Genomic DNA, 14,892 nt, shown 5'->3' on the forward strand with positions numbered 1-14,892 from the left:
CCTGGGAGGCTTATCTTATGCATTTTACAGCCGAAAAGATGGCAGAAGCGCGGTACGATGATTACTGAGATATTGAGAATGCCCATCCAACAACGCCATCGGTTGTGTTTTACAGAACCGAAACCGAAACTTGTTTGATTGCTAACCTTGGGCATCGTCCAATCTTGGTGCTCCCTCCTCCCAACGTCACAGCCTTAGTTGGTGCGGCCGCCGCAAACCGCGCATGGTAGTTTTCCTTCTTTCGCGCCATGGAGGAAGAAAAAGTTAGGAGACGGCATGACGTCACGCAGCTAGCCTTCGCAAGCTTCCTCCATGTTCGCAAGCCTAGCTCCGTTGACGCCGCACCCTCAGCCGTTTCTCTTTCTCAAGCCGCCGAAGTCGGCCCAGCACGTGACCTCCATGGTCGGGTGGGCCGGCGGCGGCGGCGGTCTCCGACTCCGGCGCATTTCTCGTGTTCGGTTGGCGGTAGCTTTTCCCCGTCCTTCCTGCATTTGTCTGCGCGGCGATCTCATGCCCGCGTGCGGGCAGGAGTGCCGCGTACGTCCGAAAGACAAAAGCCGTGGGAAAAAAAACCAACATATAATATAGCACGCTTCGCGACAACGGGCCGCAGAGCAGTTTCGAGCAGACGAAATTGAAGAGTGCGCGGCGGCCCATACGGCGGCGGCACGGTGGGGTCACGTGGTGCAGTGACGCCTGGGCCGACTTCGATTTTACTTTTTATGCTTAGGCTTCACGTTTCTCCGGTGGCGCCGTCTCCTAACTTTTTTCTTCCTCCATGTTTCGCGCTTTGTAAAATAATTACCGATTTTTCAACCGGATAAACGATGAAAAGTGTGCTAATTTGAGCCAGTCTACGCAGTGCAAGCAAAAACGGGAGCTTGACAAATTCGCTTCAGTGTCCCTTTAAATCTGCTGGCAAGCTTTACACAGCACAGTGTACTAAGACGCAAATACACAGCCACTGTGCCATCCCAGCTGTTTGGCTAGGTGTGAAGAAAATTCAGCTATGTGTGCACATTATACTACAAAAGGGGTGTCTGCAGCTGCTTTGTTTCGTGATTTTGTAATACTAACACTTATTGTGCATGAACCCATGATCCACTGCACTCAGATATTTTCTCCAACAGATTGCGTAGCTGCACTGCGCGTCACAGTTTGCACGTCAAGCATTCTGCACTGCCCCTCGGTGAGTGGGAGGCGGCACTCGATATTGAGTTAACCGATGCATAATCCTCGGCTGCGAGCCGTCTTTGGCTGCTTCCCGCTACCTGCTTGGCCGCACAGTACCCACACGTGACGGAACAAGTGCTTCAGCTCGGGGAATGGCCCAGCACACTGATAACAGGGCACTTTACCGACGCATTTTATCAGCACTTGCCTAACTCAGCAGACACCCCAGCTTTTTTTTTTTTTTTTTGTTCTCTTATGCATAAAGACTCATCGCAGTAGAACTTTGCTTTTGCAGCCCTGTAAATCTACTGCACACGTCATGCCGTACGAACATAAAATGGTACATGTTATTCATTACGCAAGATTCGCTCCCCAGTTTCACCACTGACTTCGTCATTCGCTGCACAGCTGCAGCTTTAACTTCTATTTTGACCAAGAGGCCACGTGTCTATTTGCAAGCGGTGCAAGTGGCTGGTACCAACACGTCTAACGCACATTGAGGAACCGGGGGAAAACAAAAACAATTTCACCCCCAGTCCATATTTGCCCCAATAGATGCTGTTTGGGACAAAGCCCCCTCTGTGGGCACTACCAAGCAAAAACCCCATGCATGAGCAAACACCAGTTGATACATCAATGGGTCTGCAAGACAGTAAGAAATTTCTGAAAAAAGAATGTTAGTCCTCTTCGCTGCCTTCGAAATTTAATTTAAGAAAAAGGAGCTTTATTAAGGTCTGAGGCCATGATAGGAATGCACTCCCACATTAAGTTTCTAGGTCCAGCACTTTGGATGGGAATTGATATCACCTGTTAGGCTTTTTTTCCCCCATTTGCAAGAAGTCCCACTTGGCTTTTTAGAAGTTTCATAGGGCCATCCTAAATTTTGTTTCTGTGCAATTGTGTAAAAACCAATTTGCAATATCAATGGGCCAAACACATATTGGAGAATATGTAAAAACACCTAAGGATTTGTGGCCAAATGGTCCTGACTCCCAATTTGGAACCCTCTTCAATGCCAAGCACTGACCAGTGTTCGATTTCTAAAATGTGAGCTAAATCTTCCTGCACATGCATGCATGCATGCATGCGAAAAAATTCAACTGGAGTTTTGGTACTGTTAAAGGTTTTTTATGCCTAAAATTTATTAAGTTATCATTTTCAGGGTACATGTTTATCACAAAAAAGGGCTGGTAACAGATAAAAAAAGCCCACTTGGCAAAAATCCTGACCATCATCAGTGCTTGCGCGTCCCCAAAGTTCTTCCCGAATACAATGCTACATATTACACACCTGGAACCACACGCACAGTATGAACTAAAATAAAACACTATTTGTTATGGTAAGTCTATTCAAAATGCAATGCCCCTTGCATCTGCCCATCAGGGCGGCAACTTTATCAGCCCTGGCACATGGAAGTGTTTTTAAAGCAAATGCAGCACAGCTAAAATTAGGTGCCCCGGACAGTCATCATGCCTAGCAATACAGCAGCTACTGCTGCTTTTCTGGTAGAAACAAGCACCACGAATGCCATTATGAGACAGAGCTGTGGATATGGAGAATAGGTAGAACTGTTTTTCCAGGCCACTGGATTAAACGTTGTACGCCACTGGCGACACCCATTTTGTGCGCCGTCTATGTCTTCCAAAAGGGAATCACATTTATGTTATGCCTGCCCTGGGGCAGCCTTGGGCAAGACATGCTCACTTATCAGTGATCCCCTTGTAGAATGTTGCCACAGTGTTTGAAAAGAGCCTTATGCAAGCATTAACTTTATGTTCAGGCAAGAGTCATTGCTTACAAGGTGCAAAGATTGGGTGAAGAGAAAAGTACAGTTGTCTAGGCCTGGTATCAGAAGGTAGGGTGCCGAAGGGCTTTAGCTGAAGCACACAAATTGTTGTAAACTTCAAATACCCCGTAGCCCACGGACAGCACCAGCTACCTATGGGCTAAGGGACATGCTGTAGTGAAGAGCAACAGATTACTCTAGACCACCCGGGGGCTTTAACGCACGCGGGAATCCCAACAAGGGTGTTTTTGAAGCGGAACTTCTAAGACTGACACTACTAAGCGAAAACCCAGTGGTCTTACCATATGTCCACGGAGTGGTGTACAACATGAAAAATGTAGCCAACAGGAACGGAGTGCCAGTAGTGTTTTCTTACCCTCGCAAGTTGGCTAGCTTGTACCCCAAGATCCTCAAAGGATCAAACAAGGCCACAGCATGCCTAAAGAAGCATGCTACACAGTTTGTGCGATGCGCTACTGGGGTTGTATACTCTATAACGCTCTCTTGTGGGGAAGGTATATGTGGGCCGGACCAGCTGTTGTGTCAATGACCGCTTAGGGGACCACCCACTATCAACAGGGTCAGATCTTCCACACCATTGTTGCGCCTGTGAAGACAAGCCATGTCAGCAACTGTAGAATGAAACAAATGTGCCGAGCAGAAGCTGAGCACGAGTGGCCCGCCAGTTGATAGAAGCCTTTTTTTCGTAAAAACCATGAAAATTGTGCGAGCCAGCCTTCTGGTACGTTGTACAGAAATGAGTTCCAATTTTTGAAAGAACGGTGCATTGATAAAGAACAAAAAATAAAAATAAGAAAAAGGGCTGCTTTGGGCGCATGTGTAATAAATAGTATATACCTGAATTAGCGTCTCGAGTGGGGCCAGTTGGTTCATTCTGAACACACAAAACAGCGCAAAAAATCAGGACGCAGAAAGAAGGGCACAGGCGAGCGCTGACAAACAACTGAGTGTAATTTATTGCGGCTTGCTTATAAATACGCTTGTCACACAAAATAATACAACAAAAACAGGATTTACACAAACATACAATCTCATGTTTGTGTAAATCCTCTTTTTTTGTTGTATTATTTTGTGTGTGACAAGCGCATTTATAAGCAAGCCGCAATAAATTACACTCAGTTGTTTGTCAGCGCTCGCCTGTGCCCTTCTTTCTGCGTCCTGATTTTTTGCGCTGTTTTGTGTGTTCTGGTATATATCCACGTTCATTTTTTCAGTAAAGCTAGTTGCGAGTCTGCACTTGTCCTGTCCCCTTTGTACTGGTCTTGTCTTTGACAAGCAGTTTTTTCTACTATTAAAATGCAGTACCAGCTAGCCCAATAACATGCTGTACTGGGTGTTTTTGTTGCTCACCTTGGTCAGAGAAGTGGCCACCGTGGCCAAGACGAAACCCCGCAATGTCCTAGTGCTTAGCAGCACAATGCCTTAGCCACTGAGCCACCGTGGCAGGAAAATACCGAGAGGTTTTCTGTTCCGCTATATCCCGAATGAGACATGACCACTCGTCCCCCCCCCGCTCCCCTCTCACCCTGGATATGGGGTCATTTCCAAGCAAGAAGGCACAGGGGATGCCTGTGCGTGACTTGTTGGCATTATGCTCCGAGTGGGGCAGCAGCAAGTACAGCCATGAGCTTAAGTTTAGAGACCACAGGAACGGAGGCCAAACCTAGGTAGCTGCTGCACAACCTGGTTGTGCGGCGCCTGCTGTAGAGACCCGCACACTGAACAAGCGCGGCCAATCAGTATTGCATGCATATTGCTACCACTTGCTTCTTTGCCATTGCCTCTTACTTTAACAAATCAGCACCAGAACTGCGCTGGTTAGGGAAGCACTGTCATGCACCGCCCTATCTCTGAAACCAATTTTCGTCTGCTTCAATATACGTTGCAGAGAAGTTAAAAAAACCTACAAGCACAAGATAAGCACTAGCACGCCAACTCTGCCTGGAGAACCGCATTACTGGCGATTGCGCAAGCATGCCAATTCCACAGAAGGTGCGCTGAAAAGCAGCCTGAAAAGGCCAGTGAGGTCCCCTAGAGGAAATTTACATGAGCGTGAGAAAATTGAGACGGAGCGAGCGATAGTGGCATGGGTGCTGTAGTAGAAGTATTTTTTTTTACATGAGCTGGTTGCACCGGTGCAAGCAGTGCAGCATATTTTCCCTTTTTTTTAAAATAATTGATAACCCCGGTAGCACTCGACACTGGTCTGCATTAAACTGCACTAACCTGCACCAGTTCAGGTAAAAAAAATGCCCCCACTGCTAGACTGCGTCTGCACTGGTCTCGACAGCAGGCACAACGCAACCAGTCGGAGCAGCAGTTAATTTTGCCCACAGCTCCCATGGTTCGTAAACTGAAGCTCGTGGCTGTACATCCAGTGGTGGCAAGGAGGACTCCATTCCACAAACTTAATGTTAACAGTAATGTGAACCTTGGGGCAATTTGGTAGGTCACGAGACACTCCACAGCTGAAAGTTCTGGATCAGTTCACTCCTGTGGGTTCATTACGCTCTAGAAATTCGTACAATCCAGAATTCGCGTGTCACCTTATCAGCCAGGAATCGAACCTACAACCTCACATGTAGCAAAATAAACTCTGTACCCGATTGCCACACGCTGTACACTACGTTCCCCACTTTCACAGCTGCTCCAGTGACATCGCATTTCAATCTTACGGGTGATTCAAACGAACCGACAGACAGACTGACATACAGGATGCCCAGGTTTTTTTTCTGTGTGAGAAGCCCCGGAGCTTTCGCTTTGACATAGAATGACAGCCGTACCTTCCTATTGGAGGTGCAGGCTAACATTACTGAGGCTATTAGATTTACAGTCTCGGACTCACCGCGGAGTCCGCGGGTAGTCCCTGGATTCCCCGAAGTCATAGGGATACTTGGGGAAATCTAATGCCGGACTGCTTCTCAACGAGTTCGCGGTGAGCCCGAGACTGTAAGAACAGGTCCGCGCAGAAGTAAACGGAGCACGGGAGCGGTGGCCGAACTGCATCACTGCGCCGCGTATGGGTGCCGACGGGAACCGTGGAGCACTGATCTAAGAGTGTGTTCGCACTGGCCTCGCCGCCCTATCTTATATGTTTATCGCCGCTGTGCTGGCGTGTCATGCTGGGCGTGACGATCTTCAAAAGGCAGCGCTGGACTGTAGAGGGGCGCTGGTTGCATTGCCGCTTGCAGGCATCAGCGGCAACCGAATCCACCGCTGTTGAGCTGGACGAAGCTACACGCGCTTGGAAACATGTCTTGTTGCGCGCCGTAAAGGGTGCCATAAAATTGTAGGCCGCTGCGGTTTGGCATAGCATGCCTTTGCGATATAATTCATTGTAAGCCGGCCACAAAATTGCGCTGGACAATATAGAAAGCACATTTTACAGAAATTTTCATTGTTCGGAAAAATAATCTTGCTTCCTACATTTTTTTTTTTAATTTTGGGTTTCTTCCAAGTTATTCCTGCCACAGTCCAGGTCTGTTGTGAAGAAAGGCAAATAAAAAATGTCTATCCGGTGGAAATTTTGTATTAGTGAACGCCGGAAGGAACAGATACAATGGTTGTCTCCTATTATAGCGGGCCTCATGGGGCGCATATTTTGTTGTCGCATTAACCCTCTCGCTCCCGTTGATGTGTATAGCCGTCATAAGATGTTGTACCAAAATGACCGATGACAAGTATGGTCGTCATCGGTCATGACGACTATACTCGTCATCGGTCATGACGACTATACTTGTCATCGGTCATTTTGGAGCCCTGATGGCGCTTTTTTGCAAGCATTGAGGTCATGCGGTGAAGCCATGTTTTATTTCAATGCGGGGTTTCATTTAAAGATCCAACATTTTCTTAACTAATAGAAGGTGCTCGCTAAAAATAACGTCGGTTTTAATGCGACAACAAAATGTTCACCCTATGAGGCCTGCTGCAATAGAAGACAACGATTGTATCTATTCTTTACGGTGTTTTTCAACACATACAATTTCCACCTCATGGGCATTTTGTATTTTCCTTGTTTCAGAACAGACGTGAACTGAGTGGCAGTAGTAACTTGGGAGCAACTCAAAATTAAAAAGGAACAATGTTGGAAGCGAGATTTTTTTTTTTCAAAATAACAAAAATTTCTGTGAATATGCTTTCTATATTATCCAAGGTAACTTTGTTGTCGGATTACAATATATTACGCCGAAATGACATGCTGGGGGAAACCGCAGTGGCCTACTGCGGGTTTCAAGCCTCCGACCTACTAAAGTCATGATCGTGTGTGCTCGCTCCGCGGTGTGTGAACTCTGCTCAAATTGAAAGCAAACATTTCTCCAGTGCGTTTTACCACTTCTTTTAGTTATCTCACGAACTACTCAACTCTGTCCCCAGACCTTATGTCAGTGTCCTTTATTGTCTCTTTGGTGTTTCATTTTTAAAATTTTTCACCTGACGTAGCATGTTAGGCTGCCTGCTGGACAGACATCGTCAGCACCATCAAACTGCTCTCTCTCTCTCTCTCTGTCTGTCTCTATCGCAGCGGCCGACAATTTTACGGCACCCTTTACAGCGCGCAACAAGGCCCATTTCCGAGCGCACGTAGCTTCATCCAGCTCAACAGCAGCGGATTCGCTCGGCGCTGATGCCTGTGGGCGAAATGCAACCAGCGCCCCTCTGTAGCCCAGCGCTGCAATTTGAAGACCGTCCCGCCCAGCATGACAAGCCAGCAGAGCGGCGATTACACATATCAGATAGGGCGACGGGGCCAGTGCGAACACACTCTTAGACCGGCGCTCCTTGGTTCCTGTCCGCGCCCATACGCGGCGCAGCGATGCAGATCGGCCACCGCTCCCGCGCTGCGTTTACTTCTGCGCAGACATGTACACCCGGCGTCAAAATAAGCCGGGGCACGCGAGCGCGTGGCAAAATGCATTGCCGCGACATCTGACGTTGCACACTTCTGGTGTCGAGACATCGATGTGCGCGTTCGCATCCAACCACGCTTGCTAGCCTGTCTTTTACTTCGCTTCAAACGGTAGCGCTGATCACATTCAGAGCTTGGCGACAGGGGTCACTTTCTTTGCTCAACATGTCTTGCTCGTACACGCTTCAGCGGCCGAGGGTGAGAGTGAAGATGCGTTGCTCGCCCTGCACTGCTATGACAGATAACTAATCTTGCCCGTCTCGCGGTGACAAAATTGTGTCCCACATATGCTCTCCCAATTCGGTATTTCTAACAGCGACGCTGTTCTTGGGCTGGGCTTGACTACAGCGTGTCCTTGTATCATTTTACGCTCCTTCCGGAGTTCCCAGCAAAGCGTTTGTGTTTACAGGTAAAGCCGACTTTATGAAGATTGGCGAAAGCTTGGTCTTTGTAAGCTGGCCTTCCGACACTACCTTTTGCGCAGCGAAGCATGGAAATCTACGGAGGGAGTATGATTAAACAAAACGGCTTTAACTCATGTGTTATTAAATGTATCCAAAAACAACTTCTATGAAACTATGCTGATAGGACGATAATACCACTATGCTGATTTTTGTTTACTTGCCGTAATTAGGTAGTGAAGTTGTAAACGGAGAATTAGTTTGGCGTCATTAAAATGCAATCTACGGAGAGAGATTGCCATGTATTGGAGAAAACGGTCGTAACTGCAGCTCCGCGCTGTTTCAGTAGATATCAATCACAATCGGTGAAACGAGTTTCAATATTTTTTTTCGTAAAACATGCAAGTGGTTGTTAACTAAGAATGAGCACACAAACAGAATACGAACTGAAGGGAGAAATAATCTATTTTATGAAGGTGTGATGAGACTTCACCTTGCACACATTCTGAAAGAATTAAAAAAGGGGAAACGGGAGAAGAGTTAGGTGTGGTCCTGGGTTTAACAAAAAATTTACAAAAAATTCAGTGCCCTTCCACTCTGTGAAGAAGGATGACCATCAAAGCTGCGGTGCCGAGCCCCAACGTGATCTTTGGCTGGGTCCAAGGAGTGCACGAAGCATAACACGTTTGTTTGTAATTCGCGATTCAGCATAGCTTCTGGTTAATTGACTGAATGTACTTTTGATTAACTAGAGTTTTCTTCCGGTGGACAAACATGGGGCTGTCCGTTTCCCTCCCGTGGAATCCTATATGTACTGACAGCGGGCGAGAATTACACAATATTTACAATTTCACTGTGAGCTATGCTATTTTGAAAAATATAAAACCCGGCTTTGTGTTAGATTCGTCTTAGCGGCTAATTGTCATATAATTTGTTTTCGTATAGTTTGAATGAAACTAGCGTTAGAGCCACTTTATGTGATGATATTCCCTCCGAAGATTGACTTGATTAACTGTTCAAGAGTTGATGTGAGAAAGCCATCTTACAAAGATCAAGCTTAGAACGATCCCCTTAATGTCTGCTTCACCTTCTAACACAAATGAATTGCTGGGAAGACATTTTAAAGGGGTCCTGAAATGCCTTCCGCCGATGCAAGGATGTACATGTAACCAAATAAAGCAATGTATTAGCAATCTCCTCCTGCAAGAATTTTGTTAAAGCGATGAGTATTAGCTGAGAAATCGTAAATCAAAAACCGCGAATTATCGTCGCGCCGTATTTCCTCCTCCTTTCAACTGTTTCTTCGCTGTTGGCCTCCCCTCCCATGATGCTCCGCTCCTCAGCGGTGACGTACTTCCGCTATTGCGCTCCCACAGACTGCCGTCTGCTACGGGCCAGCTCTTTCGGCTTTTTCATCTCTGTAGACACCATGGACACAGGCTGGAAAAGCGAACGAATGACCTGGCCGCATGTGTGGGGCCTGGCCTTGCCCTTTCGCGGTGTACGTAGCTGCAGGGCTGCAGTTGGTATCGGCGGCGAACTCGCAGCCGCGTGGGGAGAATCGTGCGCTCGTTCCCTTTGGTGCACCGCGCACTGTTTATCCAAAAAGCGCGGTCTCAGATGTGGCCCCGCTGGTGCCGGGTGTTATTTTGCGGTGGTTGTAATTCCTACTACCGGCGGCATGTGAAAAAAGACATTTTCAACCGACACAGAACCCGTGCACAAAACGCGCCGGATCGGATCGCTTTATCAGCGGCGATGAACGTGAAGGCGAAGAGCAAACCAACGCTGCACTCGATCAGCGAGAACCCGTGTTCTGACAAGCTGCACCCATGTGTTGCATTCAACACTGACGGGAAAGCGTTTGTTTGCACTTGTTTGGATAGTCGTAAAATGTCCAAACACTCCGGCACTCCGCTAGCAGATCAGCCGGCGAGACATTTCGGAAAACATTTGACAGATGGCGCCGTATGCATTAGTGTGTCGCTACGCAATACTGATGAGACGCTCTACTAAAACTTCCATCGCGGTGTCACGTAGCGGGACGCAAAAATTTAGCGTTTAGCGTATGCAAAGGCCACAAACGCCGTACTAAAACTCTATTAGCAGCAAAATAGCGTGCGTATGTGAAACCGCTTGCGTTTACAAAGCTGCACGCCGAGCGCGTACGTTTCAAACCTAGTGACATCGTTTAAATACACTGGCAAGCACAGTGTAACGTAGTCAGATATCAACCGTATGCTCAGGCGACAAGCAAGAGCTTGTTTTATGTGGGGCGGAGATTGCGCATAAAGGCCCGTTCGCACTTGCGACGAAAGCGAGTGAGAGCGGCAGGAATTCCGTCGCTTTGTCGCGCGACGATTGTTTTTGTCAAATGGTCGGGACAAATTTTGGTTGCGCGACAGAATTCCCGTCGCTTTCGTCGCAAGCGGGAATGGAAAGTACTGCCGCTGCCGTCTGCTACGCAGCTCGGAGGTAACCGCGCGATCTGCTCGGGCCGGATGAACGCGCACACTCCCGCACGGCAGCGCCCCAAGCGGCAGACGGCCGCGTACATCGCTCCCGGCGCCCGCCTGGAGCCCGCCCTCGGCACACTAGCCAGTATATTTCAGGCACTATAATGGAGGAAAGATTTTTTGCTTCCGATGAACCTAGTTCTTTGCCCCTGTGTTTTTAAATACGTGAAGTGGTTAGCACGTCGTCCTCACGCAGCTCTGTATCGTCGTAGCATCGCTGATTGTCCGAACGAAGCTTGCAGCTAAGCCAATGCAGCGACCGAAGCTGTGAGTGTGTGTGTGTGCATCGCCTCCTGTGTGTTGTGGACGCGTTCGTTTCGCGATGAAATGCGACATTGTACTTCTGCGGGTGGATAGTGCTTCCCATGGTCTGGATTATCTTTCTCGAACGACGTACCACTCAACCTCGCATGGGGTATGTGCAGTGTGCCTGGCTAAAAGCCTTCTCGCTTGCGCGCCAGAGTTGTGACTTGCTGCTCGTCCCCGCAAACCGGGTGTGAGGTGAGTGCCGTATTTACGACGGGCAGGAGGAGGCAACTCATCGTCTGTCAATCGCGGTTCAGACTTGCAACGCATGTTGTGACGTTGCGTTCGTTCGAAACGCATCTCTGGATTGTTTTGAAGTTGAATAAAATGTACGCGTCAAACCCGGGCATTCGGCTCAGGGCGTTCTCTGCGATTGCACCAAAGAAGTGCCACGGGACTTTCTTTATTTATGGTACGTACTCACGTAAGATAAAATCCACGTCGTGTTATGGCCGTGTTGCATTCAATACAAACGGTTAAGCGTTTGTTTACACTTGTTTCGTTTGTCGTAAAATGTCAAAGCACTCCGGCACTCCGCTGGCAGATCAGCCGGCGAGCCGACGCTGAGCAGACGACTCATCTCTTTGCCGGAAGTGCGTGAAAAAGCCGCCCAATAGCAGGATGTCTAGCTCATGACGAACATCTGGGAATCGATGATGTAGACATGTGAAGATGGCGGCGTCCAAAAACACGAAGGAAAGGGTGAGAAAAAAGCGACAAACTTTGCAACAAAAGTGTGAGCTTTCCGCTGCGCGTAAAAGAGTAATACTTGGCACAGGTGACGTTAGCGACCCAATCTAGCGATTGCGCTAGTTCATTTAGTGTGCTCAAAATGCCTTTCAGGGCCCCTTTAAGGAACAGCCCTTTGGCGCTCTTCTCTGGGCTCAGCCGCGTCGATGTCGTCGTGACCGAGCGAACGATGGGAGGACCGACGAGTGAAGGAAAGCGAAGGAGGAGAATTTTGCGAAATTGGGAGAGGAGTAGGTTCGCCGTGGTGGCGCGAGCCATCAGTCTCCGAAAGTGCGCGGTGGGGGAAGGGAAGGGGCAGTATGCTGTGCCCGCACGAGGCGCTCGACGCTTGGAGAAAACATGAGGGGGGCGTGCACGCGACAATGATGTGCGTTCGCTTAATGCTATGTTCAGACTAAATACGTTACAGCCGTATCGTGCGCTATGGACGTAAAAAACGGCATTTTACACAGTGTGGTTGGCTGAGACGTCAAATGACGTCATTACTTAAAGATATTATGACAACTCCGACAACACTCTGAACCCGGCCTAAGACGCAGTTCTTGTCTACATTGCTCTATTACCGGAGACGATTTGCTGGATCCTAGCCATAGACAGCCTTCCTGTAAAAAAGAATGCAGTATTTAAAACTAAGATAGCAGTCCCGTTTCCATGTATCCTTTGTCAGAGCAGCGCAGAGCGAGCAACGCATCTTCACCCTCGCCCTCGGCCGCTGAAGCGTGTGCGAGCAAGAGGGGTTGCCCAAAGAAAGTGGCCCCTGGCGTCAAGCGTTGCCTTTTGAAGCGAATGAAAAGACAGGCTAGCGAGTGTGGTTGGACGCGCACGCGCACATCGGTGTCTCGATACCAGATGTGCAACGTCAGATGTCGCAGCGATGCATTTTGCCACGCGCTCGCGTGCCCCGGCTTATTTTGACGCCGTGTGTACATTGAAGAGAGCCCCACTGTGTCGCATTAGGTGTTCGCCCACACAGGAAGCAGGCATTGCAAACAAATCCTTAAGGTCATGGCATGGAGTGCACCGTGCCAATTGGGAACGCGCATCTGCAATCACGTAGTTGAGCCTTGCGCGATATGCCCCACGAAGACGAACGATGCACCGTGCGCGTTTGAAACGGGCACAGCACCGATCACTCAGATCGAACGACGTTTCGCGAGTTGCAAAAAAAAAATCTTAATAAAAAGGTACCACTCGGCACTCTTGCGAGCCGTACTTTCTCACCTAGATGCGTAGCCTGATCAGGATTTTTTTTCTCTCTCTGCATGCGTCGTTGTCCCAGTTCGTAGCAGTGCGTACGTCAGCACGAGCACCCTGTTCCGCTTTCTGCGCAGAGGGCAACGTTCGACTTCCCGAGTGGGGCAAATATAGCGGCGGCCAAGGGCGGCGAGTTGAAGGTCTCCCCCGATGGACGCGCACGTTTGGCGCCACCGCTTCGATCGCACTCGTAAACAGCCTGCGCCCACAACCGCATCCCGCAGGGTTCCCGCACGAGCAACCGCGAGCACTGCGCCCCGGGTAGACGAGTATAAGCAGCAACATACACGGCAACACCGGCAACACTAGCCAAAAGAGACCGTCGGACAAGGCGCCCAAAACTACGACACGAACACGTAGATGTGGTCGCCTCAAAAATCGTCGACACGGCACTAACCTGGGGGTAGCCTTGCTTCTGCTGCGGCGGGGGATAGTAGCTGCTCATGGTGCGTCACTGACGTAGCGTCCCTCCTTTGAGAAGCTGCTGCGATCACGGGGACGACGTGGACCTAGGACCTCACGGAGCTCGACGCGACGACCAGGCCACAGAACAGGGAGGAGGCTGCTGTCTGTCGCTGAGCCGCGGCGATTGACACCGAGACTGCCGAGCAGTGCTGCCACAGGGAAAGAAAAAGTAGTAGTAGAATTTTGCTTGAAAAATCAGCAGAAATCGTTAAAATTTGGCTCAAAATTCAGCAGAAATTAGCAGATTTTTTTATTCAAAACAAGTCAGAAAGAGCAACTTTCCATTTCAAACTTCTTTTTTAACGCTCGTTAGCCAATTTGTGCACGCGCACGTGTATGGTGGCGCCGCGTAGGGGAAGATACGGAAATGCAAATGTTGGTTCTTTTCATTTTATTTCTTTTCGGGTACTACATGTTTTGTGCGCGTCGGCGTCGCAAGCAGCTGAACTGTGTACTGCGGGTACTGTCGTCGGTTTTTATTAGGTTAATTCCGGTGAGTTTCATTAAACTGACCGGAATACCCCTTATGTTAATTACACTGTTACAATAAAACACGCATTTGCTTCGTTCCTACTGAATTTTGAGGGGTTCGCAATGAAATCGTATCGGAAACTACATTTTCAAAGCAAAGCTTTCTAGCTCTGCCAGTCAACGGTTCTTTCGTGGCGTGCGGGACAAGAAACTCCCAACGCGGCGGAGGTGGCGGCGGGGGGAGGGGGGTTCATTCACGGAGCACACTGTAGATGGCACGGCGAATTTACCCAGCGTTCCCCGCGCGAAAGTGCCTGCTCGCCGGCGTCGGCGGTACGGCTTTGTCGTCTGCTTTAGCGACGGTTGTTTTTGGGCCTATTATGGCGCAGCTTCGCGTCCATTGCGCGCTGCCTTTGCACGGCTTGAACTTGTTCGACAGCACCACCAGGGTAACCAGCACCCCTCTGGATTAAGTGGCCGTGCGGCAAACATACTTTAAAGATTGGTTTGTAGGTCGGGAACCACATACGGACATCTGGCCGCTAAGAAACGCTACCTTTTTCCCACAGCTTGCCACGAATGGGACCCCGTTTTCTAAATTGGTGAATACCTATTGGCGGTGAGATGTTTGAGTGGCGCCCCCTGGATCTGACGTCAGCTTAGGGACCCGCTCCGCTGTCGTCTGCTACACTCGCCCCGCTGCTACACCCGCGCCGCGGTCGTCCGGTTCTGACTGGCAGCAGTGCCTCTGCTAGAAATCGCCCGCTTTGATGCTTTGGTGCTTTAAAAAGCGTGTTTTCAATCAGATTCTGACGGCTCTGAATAATTTCAAGCTTTGTCCAG

The 14,892-nt window shown here is 49.1% G+C and overlaps 1 protein-coding gene across 1 annotated transcript in view; it reads right to left on the minus strand.

The window, feature by feature from the left end:
* LOC144161504 (uncharacterized) overlaps window positions 1-13,682 on the minus strand; it is a 32,716-nt gene extending 19,034 nt beyond the window's left edge. Inside the window, exon 1 of the mRNA XM_077692170.1 lies at window positions 13,511-13,682. Coding sequence (XP_077548296.1) covers window positions 13,511-13,558 — 48 coding nt within the window. The 5' untranslated portion in view covers window positions 13,559-13,682. The remainder of the gene's footprint in view (window positions 1-13,510) is intronic.
* Window positions 13,683-14,892: the final 1,210 nt, after the last annotated feature.

This window comes from Haemaphysalis longicornis, unplaced genomic scaffold, assembly GCF_048455015.1.
Source record: "Haemaphysalis longicornis isolate Haplotype H1 unplaced genomic scaffold, Haemaphysalis longicornis Haplotype H1 scaffold_119, whole genome shotgun sequence".
NCBI classification, from domain to species: domain Eukaryota; kingdom Metazoa; phylum Arthropoda; class Arachnida; order Ixodida; family Ixodidae; genus Haemaphysalis; species Haemaphysalis longicornis.